Consider the following 24,044-nt stretch of genomic DNA (forward strand, 5'->3'; position numbering starts at 1 on the left):
CAAAGAACAAGTGTATAATTGTTCATTCTTGACCATGTAGTGCACTATAGGGAGATAAGTGTTTGGTTTTGTGTGGTAGTTATCTCCCTTTCATTACACACGCTTTCAGAAGTAATCAGTCGTAATTTTGATGGATTATGTCAACATGACATAAAATAAGAAAACAATCACTTGACTATTATCTTACAGGGTCTCCAAGATACGAATCATTTACCGAGTCTTTCACAGATGCCTTATCTCAGGACTTTGATGTGAGTTCCACAAATGGGAAAACAAGCACAGAAGTCAAACCATGGGCAAGGTATTTGAAACATTGATACTCTCAGTAACCGACTGTTGTGACGGTTGTGGTCGTTTCTGTGCATATCTCCCTCCTGTCTTTCATAAACATGGAGATTCTTCCATTGGGATTACAGTAAGCACCAAGACAAAAGGATTGTACTGAAATGAAGCAGACTGCATGTGAATAATTTGCAGAATGCTCTGATGCATATGCATTCAACAGATGAAAGACTGTACCTGTTTCAAATAATTTTTGTCAGATCAAATTATTTTCAGTGAGCTTTGCCACCCAAATTCAATAAGAGCTGCATGGTATGTTTCACCAATCAGTTTTCAGCTTTCAAAAACACTTCTGCTTTCATTTGTTAACAACCTTGGTTTACTAATTTTCATTTGTGCAAAGAACGCTAATCTTTCTTTGGTGTACAGTGTTTTGAAACATCCACATTGATGATTTTTGCTTTCAGTACTTTCCGTTTTTGTTCATTTTTTTAGATACAGATATTGGATAGGCTAGTCTGAATTCTTCTGTCTGTAGAAGCCTTGACACTTATTGTCAGAGGGGTACACAAAGTACGCAGTCTAGACTACCAGTTGTCTGACTTCCGTTTTTGTGGAAGTTGAGTGGCTGAGCGGGTTAGGCGGTTGACTTTGTGTACTGGCGATAAGGGTGAGGGTGTGGGTTCAAATCCCATATGGGACTCAACCAAAAAAGTAGTACAATTTGTACTTGATTAAGAAAGTGTAATTCCATATATGGCATATGTTACTTATTGTCTGATTAGAAAGTCAGTGTGGCACACCCTCACATAAAGATGTCCTGAGGTATTGATACAGAAAAAGTTGTGTCTGAATGAGACTAGATTCAGCTGCACATCAGTTGTCAGTCCAACTCTGATTGGCTCATATATTTTTGCAATATTGCTAAGTGTGGCGTTAAACAATAATAAAAAGCACATATTACTTCTGTTATAGCTATGTATAGAATTAACAAGCTGACATATTAAATGCATGGGTTTAATATCTACTATACCTTGTAGAGGTATGGATTATGCTCCTCTCTGCAACACATTTCTGAGGCTGTTTCGAATTTCATAAACTGATATACATTCCCATAGTTTTTGTGGAAGGGTATTTGATCACCTGGTGCAATATCCTGGTCTCGTCCTGAAAGGCGTTAACACATGGTGCTTGATACCCTACCTGGTGTTTGGCAATAAGGAGATAAGGTGTACAAGAGCTCTGAACTGCACCATCATAGGGAAGATGTGCTACGTTTGTATGAATGTGTAGGAATTTTGAAATCAGTTTCTGAAAAACACATTGATTACCATCATACTGAATTCTGCTGTATACAAGAGAACAGTATTGAACAATAGGTCCTTCATACGAATGTCAATAATCATCTAACTGTGGATGTTATGTCTACCGTGTGGGTCTGAAAGAGAGCTCAGATTGCTGGTTTCTGGTTTGTCTAGCTTCAAGCCCACAAATAATCAACCATTACGGATACTGTTAGTCTGCCGCCATACAATCATAACAGCATGAAGATCCCACTGTAAACATGTCCTTCATCCAAGCTCATCCAGACAACTTTGGCATTGGTGTAATAGGGGCGGTGATATTGTATTAAACGGGTTTCTCGTCACGTCAAAGACTCGGGTTTGATTACCTACAAGGGTAAAATTGCATGAAGCCAATTTCTGATGTCATCCATCATATTGCTGGAAAATTGCTAGAAGCAGCATAAAACCATACTCACTCACTCATACGTGTAATATTGACATACTGATATTGACATTCACCCAATATAGTCCAGCGTCTTATTAATAATAAACAAATACTCAGTCACTGACAGTTATCAAAGTGTCAACATTAACACTCAGCTTAACAGCTATTGTTGCAAAGTAAAATTTGTATGTAAATGTTCAAGTCTCGTGGTCATGTGTGTTCTGTTTTTTTAATGTTATCATGCTTACGAACATTATTTTTGAGTATCTTTGCCTGACTGTTTATAGCTTATGATGACACAGATATTCGCCTTATGCTTTTAACATTGACTTATTTAATTAAACCCAAATATATATTAATGATCATAGCAGAAGTATTTTCTATGTGTTTACATTGTTTGTTAATCTTTATTCTTTGTTATTTTGTGTAAGGAACTTTCCACACAAAACTATTTTCATTGTTATAAGCATGAAACAGTTATGAATTCTTTATTTTGTTTATTTGTAGGTCTTTTATGAATATTGCATAATTTGTAATGGTAAATCAATTATTCCCTTGTGTTTCAAACAAGGGAAACCACTTCCAAATTCAAAATAGTTAAAATTTGGGAAAAAAAACATATTCAAGTTTCTTTATCATGGATATAATTTCAACTTAAGACAATTCTGTAATTCATTTTTTTTTTTTTTCATTGTATTTGTTCACAAATTTATGAAAAGTGACGTTTAAATATACACTGTGATATGAACATCCATGTACTTTATATGCTGCCAAAATGTCAAACATTCTTTGTGAAATAAACTCCAAAGAAATTCAAACTGGTGTATCTTTCAGTCATTTGTTGCAAATTTTCAGACGGTAGAGAAAATCAGATTTGGATTAAACTGAATTTGGCACCGTGTTGTTCTCAGTGTACCAGTACATAATTAATCTACCAGGCATCAACTAGTGGGACTTTAATCAACTGAATGAACATATTTCAACTGAATGACTCTTGAAAACAAATGTCTCTTGACTTTTCAATTTCAACCTACGGAATTGCAGGAATAAAACTTGATACTGGCATTCATCCACACATTGAATGATTCTGATGTAAACATTGCATCTCACGTTTCTCATATATACCATGTTTGTTCACAGTGAACTTGATGGCAGCTTAACTTGATTCAAACATATGAAAATGAGAAGAAATGTGTACATTATGTCCTAAACAATATCAGAGTGGGTTGGTGGTAATGAAGGAGTTTTTTGTTGATTTAATTTAACATCTAATCGTACCATGGGTCAGTTGTCATACAGGTCATTCACTTGTGCTCATAGACACCGTAGTGGAACACACATTGTGTTGCTGTCACAAATTGATATCAACAACAATCCTGTATCGTGTGGTAAATGTCTGTTCCCAGTGTACTGCATCTTTCATGTCAGATGAACTAAAGCTTTCAGTATGTCAGGACTGTTTACAGACAATGGAGTAGCATAATTGTTGATATGTTCACTTGTCAAGCCAACAAATGAAGCCCTGTTTATGGTATCAACTGTCATGATATTGTTGGAATATTGCTAGAAATGGCATAAAACCATACATATTCACTCACTCACTCACTCAGATACAGTGTCTGCCCTGAAAGGTCAGTTGTTTAAGTCAAGGGGACATCAAACCAACAAACATTAAAAGATGGCACTTTTTGTTTCCTTGCCTGCTGTTTGACTTGAAGCATTGAATCAATAAAATGCATACAACCCCATGATGTCTGACTGGGTTAGTGCTATGAAACAGACAAATACTCTGAAATGTTAGCCACTGTTTCACCACCAATATGTCCAAGAGGAGGATCTACAAGCAACCTGTATACCAGAGTTCACACTGCCCTTATAAAGGCTAATGCTTTTGTGTCAGTTTCCCTATAGGAGACCAGTGGGAAATCATCTTTTCTAGCAACAACCAGAACCTGTCACTACAGAGGGAGCTCAGCTGAAGTCTGTTACATAACTCCATCGAGTCACTTCTCAAATGTATTTCACATCGTGGTTACTTAACAGTATTGCTGCAGATAACGGCTTCGTCAGACATGAGATGTGTAATGGCCATGTTTAGGCAGAATTCAAGATCAAATAGCTTAGGTTTTGAATAAAATATGTAGATTTGGATTGTGTATGTCAGACACTTCTGTCTTCAAGCTATAACTTGTATTCAGTTTCCTTTTCAGTAGTTTGACGCTTAAACTTACTGGACCCAAGGGAATGATACATGGAACACAGACTTATGAAGTGCTACATGTTTGAAGTCTTCTCTAAAAGTTCAGATCAAGCTGCTTTTTAGTTGAAAAGTTGATAATGTCAACAGGATAATGAAACTTAGCCAAAGAACTCAGATGCAATTTGAACCATGGCAGGACCAGGTAATAATATGTCAGCCATATTGAAAATGTCTTTTTGCCAATTACTTGGTGTCTGTGACTGTATAATTAGGAAATATGACACTGGGTTCATGTACAGTAGGATAGATCAGACCTTTTGATGTATAGCAAAGATAATGAGCCATATGACCTATTCTGATGTTTCTTTATATTCGCTCTTAGTTATGTAACAAATTTTTAATGTTCTTTATCATGTTGAAGGTGTTATAAAAAAGCGACATCTTTGCCATATTATAAATCTTGAAAATAATCCATGCAACTTTACATTTTCAAAAACTATGATCACATTAACTGGCAATCCGTCATGGTAGAAAAAATTACTGACAATGATCATATCATTTGCTATAATATTTCACAGAGTCATCTTGACATTTGATCTACTTTTGTGTCAGGAATCGGGCCAAACATCAAATGAACATTTACAGTTTCCTTGCATCCCAATTCTGCTCTTGTATCCATTCTGTCATTATGTAAACTACAAATATAAACAAACAAGGTCCTGTTTCACAAAACTCTGGTACGCCGAAAAGATCTCAAAACCTTCCCTGTAGTGTTCGTACCTCCTATATTGTAACAAGGTGGTACGGATGCTACGCCAAAACTTACAAGATCTTAGGTATACAAGAGTTTTGTGAAAAGGGACCTAGGTTGATACATTAGTTTAATATCATCAATAGTTAAATATCATACACACATGCGCACACATGCATTTATGCACACACACAGAACAAGTGAAATCATCTTGAATTTGACATGGAACCTCATTTAACATCGCCCTGTGTCACTTCAACATTTAGTCAAGCTACTACGATTACTTTTCTTTACTCTTTACTGAACTAGAACGAGCAGTTCCATGAAAAATCCCCTACAACAAGTGTATGTCGGACTCGATGAACCTGACCAAGGCCTCCTTTCTTGTTGGCCCGGCCTATGGATCACAACACTTATTATCTGTACAATCAATGCAGTGAGTGGTCCGAGCTGGTCGGCTTATAGCATAGGTTCTGTCAACAGGCTGAAGCTGATTGTGTTAATCAGTGTGAGTTATGCTTCTCTCCTGGAGATTACACAATCAATCAGATATTGGAGAAATAAGGAGATGATAAAGCAATTTTTGCAGGTTGCAGAATATAATAATGTTTAACAGTTTCTCTTCCTCATCAAACTGATTTCATTTTTGTAGTATTGCTGACAGATAATGTGTGTTGAAATAGGTTAAGGAGTAGTTGTATTTTTGTGTTTATGAAATTGCTAAGGACCCCACTCATCTGAAACAATACAAATTAAATGTGATGTACTTATATCGAATTGGGATGGTGAAGTCTCCATGTCCTTTGAAAGCAAATTTCATACAACACTTTTGGTTGTTTTTGATAAAGGGAATGAAACAATTAATTTTTGTGAAGAATCTTTTAGGGTCATTATAAGTTATCTCAAACATTCTTGCCAGTTCCTACAATAATTCCAAGAAGTTAAACCATTCTGTCCTAAGAGAATATATTAAAACCAAAAGCTGAGTGTAAATCATGATCAGTGAGATCAGTTCAAATTAGGGTCTTCATGAGTTTTAAAATATCATAATACAATTCCAGTGTAGCATAGAGGTTAGAGCATTCACTCATCATACCAAAACCGGTCTGTTTCCTAACACGGGTTCAGTATTTCTGTTATGACTTCCCTCCACTTCATATTGCTGGAATGTGCCAATAATCAGTGTAAAACCCTTCTCATTCTTTAAAATAAGTTCTAATTATAATCATACTTGTTCAAAGAGATCTATAACAAGTTTTTTGAGCTGTGGGGTAGCCTAGTGGTTAAAGCATTTGCTTGTCTTGCTGAAGGCCCACATTTAATTTCCCACTTGGTTACAACTTGTAGCCCATTTCTGGTGTCCCCTGCAGTGATATTGCTGGAATCTTGCTAAAGCGGGTGTAAAACCTTGCAGTCATTCTCTCTCACTCACTCACTCACTCACTCACTCACTCACAGGTATGGATTCCACCTCCCCATAATTATCAGAGAATCACAACAACGTCCAAGGTCCACGTCACAGGATGGTGATTGGATGGCCTAGGTGTTTAAGTATCCGTTTGTCATACAACAGATCTGAACTGTACACTACCATCACAAGGCAAGTGTGAAATATTGGTAAAATGGGCGTGAAACTAAACGCACATCAAACGAAAATGGAGATTGTATGTCAGTCTCCATGACATAGCTGAATGAATGTCATTGTGCAGTGATGGCGATGCTCATTGTTTGAAGTCTGTTCAGTCTGCAAGTCTTGATTGCTGACATTCCCTCACTCACTCTCCTCCCTTGAATTCAAAGTATAAACTGAAATGGCAGCTAACCATCTAAGAGGTTTATTACTGATAACCATTTCAAGTGGTATTTATCTTGTACACTGACCAAAGTCTACTGCTCCTTGCCAAGTAAGAGACATCACATAAATTTTAAACGCTGACATGCGGAATATATGATGACATGTTGTTTATTACTTGATTTTTTATATGTAAGGTTTTTTTTAAGTCACTGGCAAAATCTTTTACCTGAACATATCACATTACTACGTAGAACATCCTCTCTTTTTTTTCATTGTGTGGTTCACTTAGCAACTAAATTCTCAAAATGGGTATGTCAGTCAGGGGAAAATAATAATAAATAAAGACAAACTTATCCAAATAATGTTCTCGATTATCATATATTGTAATTCTTATGACATTTTCTTGCGTTCTTTGAACTTGTGGCAGCAACTGATTGAATGTTTGGGAGAGATAAACAAATTGCATTTTATATGATGATGCAGTGCATTTTAGGTTCGTGTCTGTGGTTGGCATTAAAATTGGAATGGTTGGTTGGGCAGTGAGGAACACAAAATGGATGCAACACTATACTGTTTCCTTTTATTCTGTCAAAAGAGAGCACTTGTCTTTTTTTAAACCCTATCTAGACAGCAGTTGTCTTTTTTAAACCCTATCTTGAGAGAGTGTTTTTTAACCTTCGTCCAAGAGAGTTATTTTTCACCATGTTCTGAGAAAATATTTTCGTGGCAAGATTTGAGTGTTTTTTACACTATGTCCCAAATGTGTTTTCTCAGTGCCCAGAGAGAGTAGCTATTTTTCACAGTTTTTCAAGTGCATTACGTTTCACCATTCTTCATTCAGTGTTATTTAGACAATGTTTTCTGAGTGAGTTTTTTTTCACCATGCCTCGAGAGAATTACTTTTCACCAATTCGAAGAGGATAATTTTTTTCCTTAAGGTCCGAGAGAGTTATATTTCACCAAGTTCCAAGAGAGTTATTTTTCACCATGCCTGAAAAGGGTGTTTTTTCTACCAAACCCAAGACAGCAAATATTGATTTGGTGCTGAAGCAGCTCACACCCAACCATTTCATGGCATCACACAACCACCAGGGTCTGAGAGAGATATTTTTTACCAAGGTCCGAGAGAGTTAATTTTGACCAAGTTCCAAGAGAGTTATATTTCAACTATGTCCAAAGAGAGTTATTTTTCACCAAGGTTCGAGAGAGTTATTTTTTACCAAGGTTTGAGAGATTATTTTTCAGCAGTGTCTAAGAGAGTAATTTTACACCAAGGTTTGAGAGAGTTATTTTTCACCAAGGTCTAAGAGAGTTATTTTTCACCATGCCTGAAAAGGGTGTTTTTTCTAGCAAACCCAAGAGATCAAATATTGATTTGGTGCTGAAGCAGCTCACTTCCAACCATTTCATGGCATCACACAACCACCAATCACATTCCTTTGTAAACCATATTCACATTGATTTTCCTTACAAGCAGATTTGTACATTTGTGCACTCAGCTTCAAGAAGACTTCAAGGGTTTGTGATCTTTCATAGGTGGAATTTTGTTGACAGTTGCACAATCAGGATTGTCGGTATTAACATGTAAACCTAGTTTCGCAGGAATATTTTTGTGGACTTTTTGTCACTTTTTTATTATCCTTGTCAATGAGTTTGAGTATCACTCAACATTAGTGTAATATTAGATTGTGTTAAGGGAATCGTTTCATTCATGAAGAGACATGTTGACTCTACTATTATTTAGTTCACCTGAGGGAATGTTGAGGCCAGTGAAGCAGAAATTTGAATAAGTGCCACTAAAATTACCATCTAAATTTAAAGATTTCAAATTTCATTATATTGCAGCCATTCCTGCAAGTATTATTGCGAAATTTGATCTGTCAAAACTATGTATTGGTATATAATACTAATTTTTTTCAATTTTCCTTTTATTTATTAAGTCTATTCTTTCTAATGATATAAAAATCAACTCTATGTCCTGTAAACCACGCTTAGTAGTTTAATCTATCATTGAGAATAGTTTCATCACAAATTGTGCATACCTTAATTAGTAATAACAAGGATGAAGACGTTTTACATTCAAGATCTTAATCCCAACCCGCGAACGTATCTCTCCGCTTTGGAAAGTGAATAGGTTCGTTTCCGCATTTCACATCTTCCCCCATTCCGGAATTTGCACGAAACCGGTGTATCGCCTGTGCTTGTGCATAGTGACATTTGAGTCAAGACAGGTGGTAGGTGTTATCGGAAGTGTTGACAAGAAAACACATCATGGCACTGTAAAACTGTGTATATGATGTGCACTATGGAAATGAGGTCATGTTTGATAACGATCGACTGACAAGATTCAATGAAGGCTGAGTTTACAGTCAGCTAATTTCGACAGCCCGGCTTTTAGCGACTCGCAGTGCCAGCACATCGACTTCGTCGAGTGTTTGGCATGGTCACCTCGCGATCTGGATATTGGTGTTAAGAGATGGATCCTACTGATTCTGACCACAACGGGGCTGAGGCCCAGCCTATTTTCTATAGGTAGGTGCATTACAACTCAATTACTTAATGTCCCTACACAGGATGTCACTACTCTTGCTTTTTTCGTTACGGCCGAATTTCGACTCTATGAGTGACAGGTGCTCGTTTGTTACATGAATTTTTAATCTGATTGCTTATTCAGAGTACGTAATTAAGAGGATAAGCTTTGAACAATCCTCTGTACATAGTCTTGACACAGTTTGTTAAGTGTTGACCGTATCTGTTGGTGAAATGGTAAGGTATACTAGTCAAAGTGAATTATTTTCAATAATTAAAAGTGATATGTGACAATTTAGTCTTTAGACGGAGTCTTTTTTTATTGTAAATATTATAGAAGAAGGTAAAATAATATCTCTTCCATTTAAACATAAAGTTAAAGCACATAGTGGTTTTTTTTTGTTTTGTTTTTTGTTTTGTTAATTGATTGTCACTGTGTTTTATTGAACTATGTCAAATAGATCTGCTGCAAAGCCCGGGTTTAATTAAAATACTTCATGTTAAAGAGACCAGCTTATTCTGGGCCACATACTAAATATAGCGTATGCTGACATTTTCAGTAATTCCAAAATAAAAGCATAGGCCTGTTAATTAAATACTGTTGCATCCAAAAGCTGACTTGGTGTTCTCTCTTGAAATAAATACATGTATTCAGCAAATCTCTTCTCTCTTGGTTGTATGGTACTTACTGAATGATTATCATTGAACTTCAGTAAGTTGTTCCTCAACCCTACTATATGCACGATAATGGTGGGAGTACAATCAAATAACAGTGGCATAATTCGCCAATCATGGTAACAACTCAACTAATTGTTTACCAGCGTAGGGCTATGCATTTAATATAATGTTAATCAGATGTCAGGAAAAAATGCTTACTGTTCAGTGATGCATGGTGTATTTGTGCCAGTCAGCAGCCGACATTGTTACAGCAAGTCACTGTATTGACGCATTCAAATTTGTAATTTGTTTTCCTATTGTTGCATATGATTATATTGATCATCGATGAAAGTTGCATCATTTCATGCAGCAACAGTAGTTGTATGGTGTCCATTTCTTGTGTTTGTGTACGTTACTATGGGTATTGGTGTCACACAATTGTCAAGTGTTTGTAATGGGCTTGAACAGACACCATTTGTCATGTCCAGTATTCCACAGGTCATGTTTGGACTTGGAGATATGTGGAAATATTTGAATTTAAGATAAAGCAACTAGCTGTCCAGATTGTTTACAAGTCTTAACAATAACAGTTTTGTGGTTTTGCCTGTCCATGCTCAGAATGCTAACATTTGCCAGCATTGTCAATCTGACTTTTATTGTTCAGTTACAACTTGCAATATTGGATGTAAGACATTTTATATATGAGAATTGATGACTTGGCGTATTCAGGGATATTCAAGCGAACTTAAATTGAAAGAAAATTACTCAGTGTTAGTCAGTGACGCTGTAACACTCTTTTCAATGTCACCCGAATCATTGTTCAGTGGTCTGTGTTAGTCAGATTCTTTGAGATTAAGTGACCAAATAATTTGCTCATGAATTTTCCTTTAATAATAATAAAAAGTAGAAGAATTTAAATGTAAGTGTTTTACTAGTACATTCATGGTCTGTCCCAAACTTTGTGTACCTCTGTTTGAAATTTGTTCAGTGTTCTTTTGGATTGCTGACATAACCTTCATTTGTGAATCTTTGGACTTCCCTTAATCTATAATTTGTCACATTACAGGTTATGACATACTTAAACGCCAAGTACACACATCTTTGAATTTGAAATCCAGCGATCAATACTTATCATAATACTGCCATTTACATAGATTATTTAGCTGGAGTACAAGTAGGTCAGTATCAAGATCTACAGGAATACTTGTAAAGACCAGTCTGGGGATCAACCCAACCAGAAACCCACCCATGCAAGGATTTGCTGACATGCATATGTGCCGCCATTGTGTTATGCTGTCTGCCCTGACTGTCGAAAATCATCACAAGTATTTGAATGTTGAACTATTCCAATTTTCAGTTTCCCATGACAGTTAAACTGGCAGTTTCAGAATAGGATACAGCGCTGAGTGTGCATGTTCTTAATACCGCAAGTGATGTATGAATAGCTGGTTAATAAAATATCTCTTCAAATCCAAGGACTCTCTTGCCTAGCAAAGCGAGGTGTTGTGACTAAATAGATGTACGTAGGGGTTGTTGATCTGCCGTAGTTAAGTAAACTGTACTTCTGTTGTATGTTTACAGGCACTGTGTGGCGTGGCCACATACACTGTGACATGGTTTCATGTTTAAACGTTTATGTGGGTTATGTATATGCATGATACATATATGTAAATACACCTTCTATTGACGCCAATGAGGGCAAAATATATCCACATAAGCAACTATGTAATTATGAATTGGATATATTTGAGATGGTGCCTTTTTTTCCTTTTTTTTCTATAAAGTCACATTATCAAATGAATATTTTTTTCTCATATTTTATAGAATGTTGTTATTACCTGATGTTTGGATATTTTTATTGCTCAAGAATTATGAACAGTGAACTTCATGGCCACTAATCTTAAATATATCTTTCCTCGTTATATTTGATAGCACTTCGCTTGTGTTCAAAATGATATATCCTGAAGGGATTTCAGGTCTGAATTTGTCCCAAGACTGCTAGTCCTGAAAGGTGATTTAATCATTGTTAATGGATGGAGCGGTAAGGCTCAGTAACTTTGTTGATCACATGTCACCATACTCTATCCACATGGATCGCTGAGCGTAATATCAATCTCTGGATGATTGAATTATTTACAGGTATTTGCTGTGTGCAGCATTTAAAGATCACATTTGAAAAATTGATCCTTGAATATTACAGCTCTGATGATAGTTAGGAATCCATAAGGGATAGATTCAATAGAATGTGACACTCTGCTGTGGTCTGATTAATTGAAAAAATGAAGGAATGGTAACAGTGACTAAATGAGCGATCAGATGAACATATTTTCTCATAATCGAACACAAACAATCTTGGAACACTTTTTTGCATCAACAATATTTTTCATAAGGATGGTTTTGTGTGTGTCATTAAATTTACATTTCATGATCATTACAAGCTCATTCCAAGTCATGACTTAATATATATTAAACACTCCATCAAATCCATGTTCCTAACATACTAATCATTCTTTCAATATGCCTGTAGTGCAATCTGAAAAACCAACCACAAAGAACCATGCGTTTTTTTTCTTACTTTAACAGAGATAACAGTAACATTTAATCAATGATGCTAAGCAATTCTTTCCAATGATTGATCAGTTGTAATCAATTGACTAATGACCAATTATGAGATTTTAACTAATTCCCAACACTAAAGGTAACTACATTGTTCTTACAGCAGATAATTACTGATAGTGAACTGTGTATTCAGTGATTGAGTGTTCATGTTTATGTTTGCTTCTTGGCAACAAGTTAACATGTTATCATGAGGATTAGAGTATAATTTAATTAATTTTCAATGATCAGTTCAGGTTGTGCGTGATTAGTATTAAATGCATTTTCCAGTAATGTGTATCAAATTTTTCACTTAGTTCAACAAAACCGAGCTCCTAAATGTGTCACCTGGCTTTGACTTTATCCCCATTCATCCTTCTCTCACACAAGTAGGCTTAGCTAATGACGTCACTGTCCTCTAAGGCTGTACTGAGTGATAGGTTCACAGATGTATAGAACATTTATCCTTAGGATAAGGAAGGGCAAGTTAGGTAATCAGATCTAAGGAATTCTTTAGTAGGTTCTGTATGTCTATAGTATATATACTCAAATTTATAAACCAAGCATGAATACCTGTTAAACATGAGTGTTCGATAGTGATCGACATTGATTGTACATTCAGAGTCTGTTTTCTACATATTGAACCCTAACATTCTGTGTTATGGTTGTGATAACAGAAATTTCAAGTTAAGATTTGATTTTGAGGGATTGTATTTTCTTTTCTATAAGATTTATTGTATGTGAAGTATGCTATTTATCAGTTAATTACACTGTGAATGTGTGAATGAAAGTCTGTGTAGATTGTAACTTAGTCATAGAAATAATCACAAAACTTCCAATGTGTATTACCCAGTATATGAGGTGTGAGGGAAAACATTACAATACATATCATTTGAATACCGATGATACCGTGCAGTCCTATTTGAAACCATACAAGTCCATATCGGTGAGGTTTATTGTGAAAGTAGTAAATCTGTCTCCTCTCCTATATAGTGATTGAGTATTTGGATGTGAGAGTGCCTGACACACAATTACGTTCATGGTAGTTAAGATAGTTATTGGTGCCAGACACACTCAGAAATCACGTGTTGTTACACCATGGGACTATTTTTAGTCTGTGACAAATACTTTTATTCCAATAAAAACCACAGCAATGTAATGTGTGTGATCGTTAACACAAGAACTTGTTCAATAACCCGAATTAGACACCTTTGTGTCTATTCCTTTGCCCTTGTGTATTTGAAAATTAATACATTTTCGCCTAGAATTATTACTTTTGATATGAATTTGTAATCACACATTCCTTAGATTTTATCATAAAGGAATATATGTTTCAGATTTTATCTTATGAAATGTTATTGTCTCACTGGCATTGTCATAAATGTCTGTTGGTCTTATTTTCATATATATTGGAACACTTTAACCGCTGTAATGTAAGTGGATATGCATAAATGAATATGTTGTTGTTGTTTTATATCTGTCATAAAGTGTATAGAGAGAGATTATTGTACAAGAATGTGTGTCAAGTGTCGGAATTCCTGCTTTCCCCAAGCTAGTGAGAAGTACAATAAGACATGTCGTAAAATCAGTGTGGCACACCTGGTAAAATTTGGTTAAAACATGTCGTCATATCTAAGTTGTGGCGATCCATTGTCATGTTTGTCACTAGAATGTCTGGTCCAGATTCAATTATTTACAGACTGTCTCCATATAGTTTGAATATTGCTGAGTGGGATTTTGTCAGAAACGACATTGTCCATGTGTAATAGTTTCGTTTCCAGAGAATATCTGAAAGGAACTGCCAATATTTCTCAACTAAAATTGGAGAATGTATCAAACAGAACCTAAAGTGGTGTCTTTAGGTATTTGTCGATTTAGGACATGTTTATGTTTTTGCCATACCCCCTAGAACCAAATACTATTTGAGTCATGACCTAGGCGGATGCCCAGACATACTGAACACTGTTTTATCATACATTTTAATCCTGTCATGATTATCATGTGATTTTATGTACTGCAAACTTATCTTCTCATATACTGTAAATCATGAAATTAATGCGTCATGAATTTAATGTGAGTGCAAAGGTCTTGTCTAAAATGCGTCATGAAATTAATGCGAGCTCAGGAAGCTGTGTTGATCAGAAAATGCGACACCCTGATTCTTTGTTGTTCATTTTCTTTTCATTTCTTATTACCACACACTAGTTACCTGAATTGAACTTGTTAAGCATTGAATGGAATGGAGCTGACAATGTTTTGATTACGCTGCCATGTTTGATCACGTGATTGCTTGCTACTACTTGTCTTATGACAACAATTGATGGTGAATTCAAGGTGGCCATGAAGAACCAATTTATTAATTGGTATGCCAACAAAGTGTCAGACAATTTCACAGGTTCCAAAAAGGACTTGTGGATTTACGAATAAGTGTGATGAAGCCTCTACAAGCCAAATGGATGGAGGCCGCGATTGCAAAGGTGAGCAAAGATCGCTAAACGATCCTGCGTGGCTGGAGAATGTCCGGTCTGGCTGATGTGCCTCAATGACTTTGAACAATTGACAGTGATTAGTGTAACCAGTGATAACTGACTTGCGATACCCGTAATGAGAAAGTGACCTGTGTTGTCTGGTGTAGTGTCAACACTTCTGCTTAGTGACAAAATTTGCCGATGAATAATGTCAATAGGTATTAAGTAGTGTCAATGAAAGGAAGAGATTTCCGTTTATTCAAAAGTACACCCCCAGACTGAAATGCGTCATTTTAATAATGCGACACATGTACAGACGCATTTTTCGCATTAATAAAATGTTCGCATTGATTTCATGATTTACAGTATTGATACAGACACTTCAAACTAGTAGCATCCCCAGCTGATGCTGTAGATAGTATTAATTAACTTCAAAAGATCGAAGTATTGATAGTAATGCCAGGGTGGTGTGAGATGGTTTGTTGGTGTAGGTAGCAAAAGTGCTGTAAATCCATGAATAAGTGTCAGCTCAACCAATGTGATAAAAGCTTAATCTGAATAAATGCCCGCAGAAAATACTTTCGTGAGAAAATATGAACTTTGTGCAAGGTTTTTCTTCTTTTTTTTAAAGACAAAATCACACTGATGTTAGGAAACATTGTGAATGTTTATTCTCATCTAGTATCGAGGATGGTGTATTTTAACATTTTGATGAAGTTGCAAGGCAGAAAAATGCTATGGCTGAATATGATGAAACGTTTAAGAAAACTTTATAAAATAATGAAACCATTCCCTTATGGCAAACAAAAAAGAGACATTTATGGATCTAGAGGTGCCTATTTTCACTATGCAAATGAAAATTACTCAAAAAAGGTATTTTCCATCACATATTACTGATGGGGCACTTTTAGGGTCGAAACCTCTGTATAGCTCATAACTTTAAATATGATACAAAAGCATCTCCAGAACTGAAGGTCTGCTTAGTAAATAACAATCCTGAAAATTAACAAGCACAGTGCACTTAGATGCTTTATTTGTGTTTGATCAATGTGTTACCTGATGACGGGGCCAGCACAAACCCTGAAACGTATTCAAGAATACAGAGAAGACATAACCAAGAAAATCTCCATGTTTATAGTGCACTTATTTAAGATTTTACAGTACTTAAGTGTCACAAGTAATTCCTAAATGAATTTGTGGTTTAAGGAGGGCGTTAGGTCACTGAAACAGCTCAGATGTTTGTACACTAGTAATCGTCCTCTTCCTGTCCACTGACTACAGCGTAGGCCCATTAATGGTGAAGAGTCAAGTGAGTGACATTATTGTTGTCACCATGATCATGTTGAAAGGGACTAGTGGTGACAGTCTTAGCGATGAGTCACCTGCTTCCCTGGACAGCTACCAAGTATTTTTTCGGTCATGGTGTTGCTTTGGTTACTCATTTCTATATTTCTTTATCATCAGTGTCTCTGAAATTTGCGGTAAAGAGTGTCCTCCCTTGGGAGAGACAGAAACCTATGAGTAGGGGGTCAAATCCCCTGTAGTTTGGAGTATTGATTTCTTGGTATCACAAACCCACTTGTTCCTGTGGGTTTTACAAATGTGGTAATTATTTTTCAGATTAGTTAAGTTTTTCTGCTGACATTAGGCTGACTCTCGGTATTAAAACGAAACCCTGATAGCTCTCCAGTTCACTCAGTCGCTCTACATGAGTCCATGTGGTGGTTTAAACAACATCATGGCAGTTTGTTGCTAGGGAATTAGTAGAACGTCTCAAGGAATAACCTTGCTCTTTCCTCTACTGAGTTTATCACTGCTACTGGTCAGAGACTCGTAGACAGAGGAACAAATTGTTGTCTCCAAAACAGTAATGATATGTTCGACTCACAAGCCCTGCACTTGAATTGTGATCTGCCCAAGTGTGACTCCTGGCACTGTTCTTGATCTAATAATGATTACTTGTATGGTTGTAAACATGTTGTATGATTCATGTTTAGATATATCTACCACACTACAAGGAGGGTTGGACGATGGACTGTCAGATTATAAAGTCACAAAGTCATATGATGCTTCATTGAAAGTTCTGAAATGCCGACAGTGTTGTACTGTCATAAATAACTCTTTTGTGGGGGGTTAAGTCATTACAGGCTGGCATCCTGACATTGTACACATTACCTCCCCTCTTTGTACGATATTGTAGCATCTCATCGGTCCCATACTTCCCTCATTCTTATCAACATTCTTATCAAACAAACAAGTCATCAATCAATAAAATAAGATTCCTTACATTTGTGGAATAGCGTTTAACATGTTTAATTCCCTAGGAAAAAAGCATGTCAAGATGTCTTTCACTTGTTCATATGTTTTGTTATCCAAAAACAAATATGTGTCCAAACCATGCTTTATCATTCAAAATGATACTTTCTTACATGACACTTGGGGGTAGAGTAAACGATTTCTAAAGTAAAAGCGATTGCATGATTTATCAGACAGTGATGCATTCATGCATTGCCTTGATGACAAGTTACAATATTAATATTTGACATTGATACCAAAATAGCATATATGTATTGATCATGTCAACTTTTGATTAATTTGTATCAATCTAAGAGATAATGATTATAAACATTCATCACCTTCAGTACCTCATTTGTTTCTATCAAATATGTATCTTGTTTGGAGAAACTTGAGAACAAACTCATGACAAATATCAACAGTAACTACGATGACAAAGGGTACTGTGTCCCTCCTAGATTAACATATAGTTTCAGAGGTCACCATACCTATAGTTTAACTACCATTAGTACCAATCATTGTAGGTCCCGGGGTAGAACAGGCCTTCAGCAACCCATGCTTGCCATAAAAGGCGACTCAGCTTGTCGTAAGAGGCGACTAGCGGGATCGGATGGTCAGGCTCGCTGACTTGGTTGACGCGTGTCATCGGTTCCCAATTGCGCAGATCGATGCTCATGTTGTTGATCACTGGATTGTCTGGTCCAGACTCGATTATTTACAGACCGCCGCCATATAGCTGTAATATTGCTGAGTGCGGCGTAAAACTAAACTCACTCACTCACTCACCAATGATTGTCATACACCACACACACTTACGAAGTGTCAGATTTAACCAGGACTTGAGGTTAAACAAGGACAGGAAGGTAAATGTTTTCATACAGCTGTCATTATATCTGATTTCAGATTTTTATGTTAATTGTCCTGATGGTATTCATGGAAAAAACACTGAAAATATCATAAGTGATACTCGCCCTATGAATACTTTATCCTTCATGAATTATTATTAAGACTTTACTGGTGCTGTGTATTTCTTTTGTTATATTCCTGATAATATAATCAATTTTGTAGTGCTTAAGGGGAGGTGGGGTGTTAACAATTTTGTACATGTAAATATTAAAAAATTACAGGAGGGAGGGTCATTGATGTTGTACATGGCATGCAAGGTGGATCACTTACTTCATACATATATTTTAATGGGTGTCATTCACATCGTACATCCTCCTTAAAAATCATCATCATCCCCTCTAGCCATAGAATACGAACAGTCCCGTGGCTCTGTGTTTGTGACAGATGATGTTTGGCACAATCCCAAGTATTTTTATTTCCAGTTTATTGCACAAACAAGTATCATTTTACAGCAAAATCACAGAGCAAAATCATTAAGAAGTATACATGGACAGTATTATTATTATGCATTACATTTTCAGATGAATCAGGGAATTATAACATCCTTACCAGGAATTGGGAAAGAGAATGTTGACAATGGGCCATTTTCTGAATTTAGAATGGGTCACTGCCCTTGAAGTAAATTTCCAAATTTTAATGGGCCATTTTGTATTCTAATGTGTAAAATTCCCCTGCCTTTTCCAATCCCTGCCTTACTGCATGTTACTATCAAATACTGGCCACTGTGTTGTGTAGTGTGTCCAGTGCTCAGTTTAAACACATATTGTGGAACATCCACCAAGAGACTCATGGAACATAAATGCAACTGGCCTTACTGCATGTTACTATCAAATACTGGCCACTGTGTTGTGTAGTGTGTCCAGTGCTCAGTTTAAACACATATTGTGGAACATCCACCAAGAGACTCATGGAACATAAATGCAACTGGCAGTTAACAGCACTACAACAATCACTGGATGTCATGAGTATTTACACAGTCCTGCAGTGATATTTATGACATTGTCACACAGAGGAGCCCCTGACTACCCCCTTGGGAGCAGTAGATAGGTGATAAGCCCATTCCCTTGAGCCAGTTATTGACCACACCTAATGTTGCAGAGAGGCTGACCACAGGATGAAATAAGCCCAGAAAATAGACAGCAGTGAAAAGTCAATACTGCCACTATGGATGGTGGGATGTGTTGGAAAAGGCGATGCTAGTGTTACTGTATTGGAAAGCAGATACTTCAGACTGTATTTCTGGTGTCATGTTTATTCAATTTTGACATTTAGGCCACAGTGAAATAATGATTTGTCTTTGCCTTTGGAAGGTTACATTTGGAATGTGAAATTGAATTTGACATTGCCCTATCTTAATATATATTTTAGAGTGACATTTCAGTACAGATACTTGTACCTGTGTCAGGAAATTTCCCAAGAATGTTGTATGGGATCTCCTCATTTGTGACACTGCAAGATATTTGTGATCTTGTGATGTTTGGGGAATGGCCAAAATGTTTCTTAGCAGGGAAAACCAAGTTCTGTGGATGATGACCTTTGTTGCAACATTTGGATGTAGGTACTAACACCCTCATCAAGCATCAAAACATTGCACTCATTGCTATAAAGAAGTTGACTATTCTAAGAACTTGGTTTTCTTTTACCTATACAACTTCTAAAATGCCTCTCAAAGAAGGCACCCTTAGCAGTTTGCATGGATGAGGTGCAATACTTTCCGGGCAACCTTTGCTGATGTTATGAGTCTGAATATAGGTCAAAATATTTTATAGCTTCACTATTATCAGCTGGAGACAGAACAACAGAATCATCTTGTGTTTCCTCCTCTTCCAAAGGAAGTCTTTTCAATAAACTGGCAAGTGATAGTCTGTGATCCAAAGGAATCCCATGTCCTCCTAATAGTCAGACTGTTAATGCCCAATGCAAAGGGTGGTGTCTAGCTACCTGGCAGACAACTTTGTACAAGATTGTTGTTGCCCAGACTGCTCAACAAGACTGTGGCTTCACCACATTTGGCAGTCAAAGACTGGATGATGATGTGGGAGAAACCTTACACATTAGTGGGATCAAGGCAATCCAGCATCAGTGACAGAATCTTGTGAACATTGGAACAGGATTATGTTGAAACGATTTACCAACACTCTCAATCATTATATTAATCATATGTAATCCATTATAGTTTGGCTCAGAACTATTCAAGCACCCCTCTTATTTGAAGAGATGACAGTAGAATATTTCTGAGTGATAACCCATTATATGAGGATACGAGGTAATATTCTCTGGCATTGAATACATTTATTGGCTTGAATGAGTTACCGTACAAGCCTAAAGCTTAAAATGTCGAGAGAAAAAAACATCTATGGCTCTTATCTGACTTAAGAAAGAATAGGCTTCTAATTTCATCATCATAGATGAGGTATTTAAGAGAAAATCGAACTTACGACCTGGAGGCTCGTTTCGCTGTGAGACTTTAGTCCACTTGCATGTTGTAGAATGGCAATAATAGTGATCAGTTTGATTTCTGTTAAGAATTGGATTTCTAGCAACCATTCTTTTTTAGATTTATGTTCTGCTGAAGTAAAAGGAAACATGCTGGTTATGAGGAAGTCTCCTCAGTGTATGCCAGAGGGTATGGGGTCAGGTTTAGATGTCCAGGAATAGGGGTTTAACTTTTAAATGGGTTGTGTCAAAGAACAATGCATTCTGGGGAATATTATCTTAATGCACTTAAAGCCTTGTTGGAATTGAAAATGATGCATCACAGTGGTGAAACTTAGCCAAAAATGACTACTGTCCTGAAAGATATTTATCAGATTATATTCTTTCTGAAACACTCATGAAAGCCAAAATATTCAAACCCTCAGGTTACCCATCACAGTAACTGTAGTTACTGAATTTAATAGCAGACTGGGAAGTTCTGTCTTTGTTCAATGGAAATGCATGTATATTTTTTTTTAATGTAAAACAGATGGGCTAACCTTGTCTCATATTATCAAGGCAGTTGAATAGATCAATGTTCATGGTGTTGACCACTGAATCATCTCATTTATTCATGGGCTGTTGCCATATAGCTGGAAATATAATTGTACAGTGCAGCGTGAAACTAAACTCATGGTCCCACCCACTCACTGCGACTATTAAAAATAGAAAGGCCTTGTTGATTTTTCTAAAATAAAGTAGCACTTTACTAAGGCATGGATTGCCTTATTAATTGTAGTACTGATGTGCAACCTATATTTGCAGTCATAAAGAATATGAATTGCGACTTTCCTTAATCTGAATTCACTGAAACAACAGAAGCAATGAACAGTTTTGACTTAGTCTAAACATATTTTATTAACAGTGTGAAGAGGATGGAACTTTACTAAATATAGCTCCTTACGTCTTGGCAAATGTACGTCAGAGTACAATGGCTGCAACGATATCGTTTCCACTTGGGGAGTGACAAGCCGCCAACGATGTCATTTCAGCATTACTGCAGGTCTCTGTGTAGCTAACAGGGGGAACGATTTTTATGTTTTTGAGAAATAGGAAATCCATTTATTGGATTTAGATAAAAGACCAGGCTTTTTATTGCCAGCATTGAATGTAGTCCGTTTTAGGACCTATTTTAAGCAATATATCCAGGACTTATCTCTGTCTTGGAAACATAATGGGGGTGCATTTGGGCTGAAATTCAGAGAGAAGCCTGTTGGAAGTCTGTAAGTTGCTTTTAGAAGGCTTTAGCAATCATGCGAGGTTTTGTACGCCATCTTGCAAGTGTCACTGGAATCTGTTGTTAATGTCAGCATAACTGAAAAGAAAAATCATGCAATATGACAATCATGTAATTAAGAAGGTAACTCTATATGTACCTGAAAATTGGAAGTTAGCCATCTGAGTGATTAAGTGTATTACTAATATAATGAAAAACATGTGAAATTAACCGTTAATAAAATCCATTTTTCCAGCAATAAACATGCTATTCAGTTGTGATCATGTGATTACAATCCAAGAAGTAGTGTGTCCGTTCTCTAGATCCTGGGTCGTGATGAGAAAATAACTAATGAAATGCATCATGTAGAAAGTAAATTTCAATGCTGACAGTCCAGGGGTAGAATAGGCCTTCAGCAACCCATGCTTGCCATAAAAGGCAACTGTGCTTGTCATAAGAGGCGACTAATGGGATCAGGTGGTCAGGCTCGTTGACACATGTCATCAGTTCCCAATTGCGCAGATCGATGCTCATGTTGTTTATCACATGATATGAAGCAAAGTTCTCCACATACAGCAAATTGAACGAAACCTTAACCTAATGTTCACCAATTCACTAAATAATTTTGTCAGCTACAGTGTCCACTAGGTAGGGTGGGGTGGGGGTGGGAGACTGTGCAGGGGGAAAGAACTATTGCTATAGTGATAGTCTATTGCCACCAATACTACTGCAATAGTTTCTTTCTCCTCCAGTTTTCTTTCCAAATGATTTTATAGTTAATATGAAATAAAAACAAGTTAAAGTAGTTTTAGTCTTTTTTAGTTACAGATAAGAAACTTGAAACCCAGATTAAGTAAACAATTACAACATAAATTCAATGAAGCTGCACCCAAACTTCCTGTATTTTGCGCTGCGCATTCATCAACAGAAGTCAATTACTGATCTGTCGATAGTCACACATGCTATCGATGCATCAATAGTTTTTGTTTCTAATATTGATTAACTGCTAGCAGAGACTCAAGAATTGCAATCCATAGTTTCATTACATACCAAATGTCCACAGTTATTTAATTTCACTTGCTCCCCCCTCTCATCAGGACACAGGCACCAACATCTCTGTTTGACGACAGACTGTTTTGACACTTGTACAGTACTTCATAATAGCTCAGTGTTGACAAGAAGGCCTGTTCACTGTCAAGTTGGCAGCTTTGATGACGTCATACCACTAGTTATTATTAAGCACCAAACCATGATCAGTAAGTCTGTTGAATGTCATACATTGTCATAGTTCAGCTATCAGAGCACCAAAAGACTTCACACTGCATAGTGTTTTAGGTTTTCCGTAGCCACTAACAAGCATATGGTTATCACTTCTATCAGCACAATGTGTGAAGCCCATTTCTGCTGTCCCCTGCTAAAATATTGCTGGAATATTGCTGGAATATTACCAAAACTTAAACTCAGTGAGTGAGTGAGTTTAGTTTTACGCCGCTTTTAGCAATATTCCAGCAATATCACTGCAGGGGACACCAGAAAATGGGCTTCACACATTGTGCCCATGTGGGGAATCGAACCCGGGACTTCGGCATGACGAGCAAACACTTTATCCACTAGGCTACCCCACCGCCCCACTTAAACTCAGTCAGTTACTTAAAAGTTGTAAATAAGGCATTATTGACCCACTTATAAATGCACATGGTATTTTATGAGAGTGAACCTAATATTATCCACACCCTTCCTAAACCTAAATCACAATACCCTGATCAACTATTCACACCCTTTACCTGCGATTCAGTTATTTCACGAACTACTGACACCTCTGTTATTCACATTATCTTGACCAGTTATTGACACCCTGACCTACTGGCATTACCTAGCCCAGCTATTCACACCTTTGACCTCCTTTTCACACCCATGGCAAATTATTCAGACCTATGACAAATTATTCACAATCTTCAACAATTATTCACTTGCAAAGATTCACTTAAAATTCTATCACACGTGGTGACAATTTGATTCAGTGTCTGTTGTTAGACTGTAAGGTAAATTAGTGAAGACAAATTAGAATTTTGTGAGGCATAACATTAACTCAACATTAACTCTTCTGTTCTCTCCTGATATGGGTGGTTGAGTAGCCAGGGCCC

General features: G+C 36.7%; 1 protein-coding gene across 1 annotated transcript in view; it reads left to right on the forward strand.

Moving 5' to 3' along the window:
• LOC137277946 (oxysterol-binding protein-related protein 1-like) overlaps positions 1 to 24,044 on the forward strand; it is a 94,450-nt gene that overhangs the window by 36,819 nt on the left and 33,587 nt on the right. Inside the window, exon 16 of the mRNA XM_067809960.1 lies at positions 190 to 301. Coding sequence (XP_067666061.1) covers positions 190 to 301 — 112 coding nt within the window. The remainder of the gene's footprint in view (positions 1 to 189; positions 302 to 24,044) is intronic.

This window comes from Haliotis asinina, chromosome 3 (genome assembly GCF_037392515.1).
Source record: "Haliotis asinina isolate JCU_RB_2024 chromosome 3, JCU_Hal_asi_v2, whole genome shotgun sequence".
Lineage (NCBI taxonomy): Eukaryota > Metazoa > Mollusca > Gastropoda > Lepetellida > Haliotidae > Haliotis > Haliotis asinina.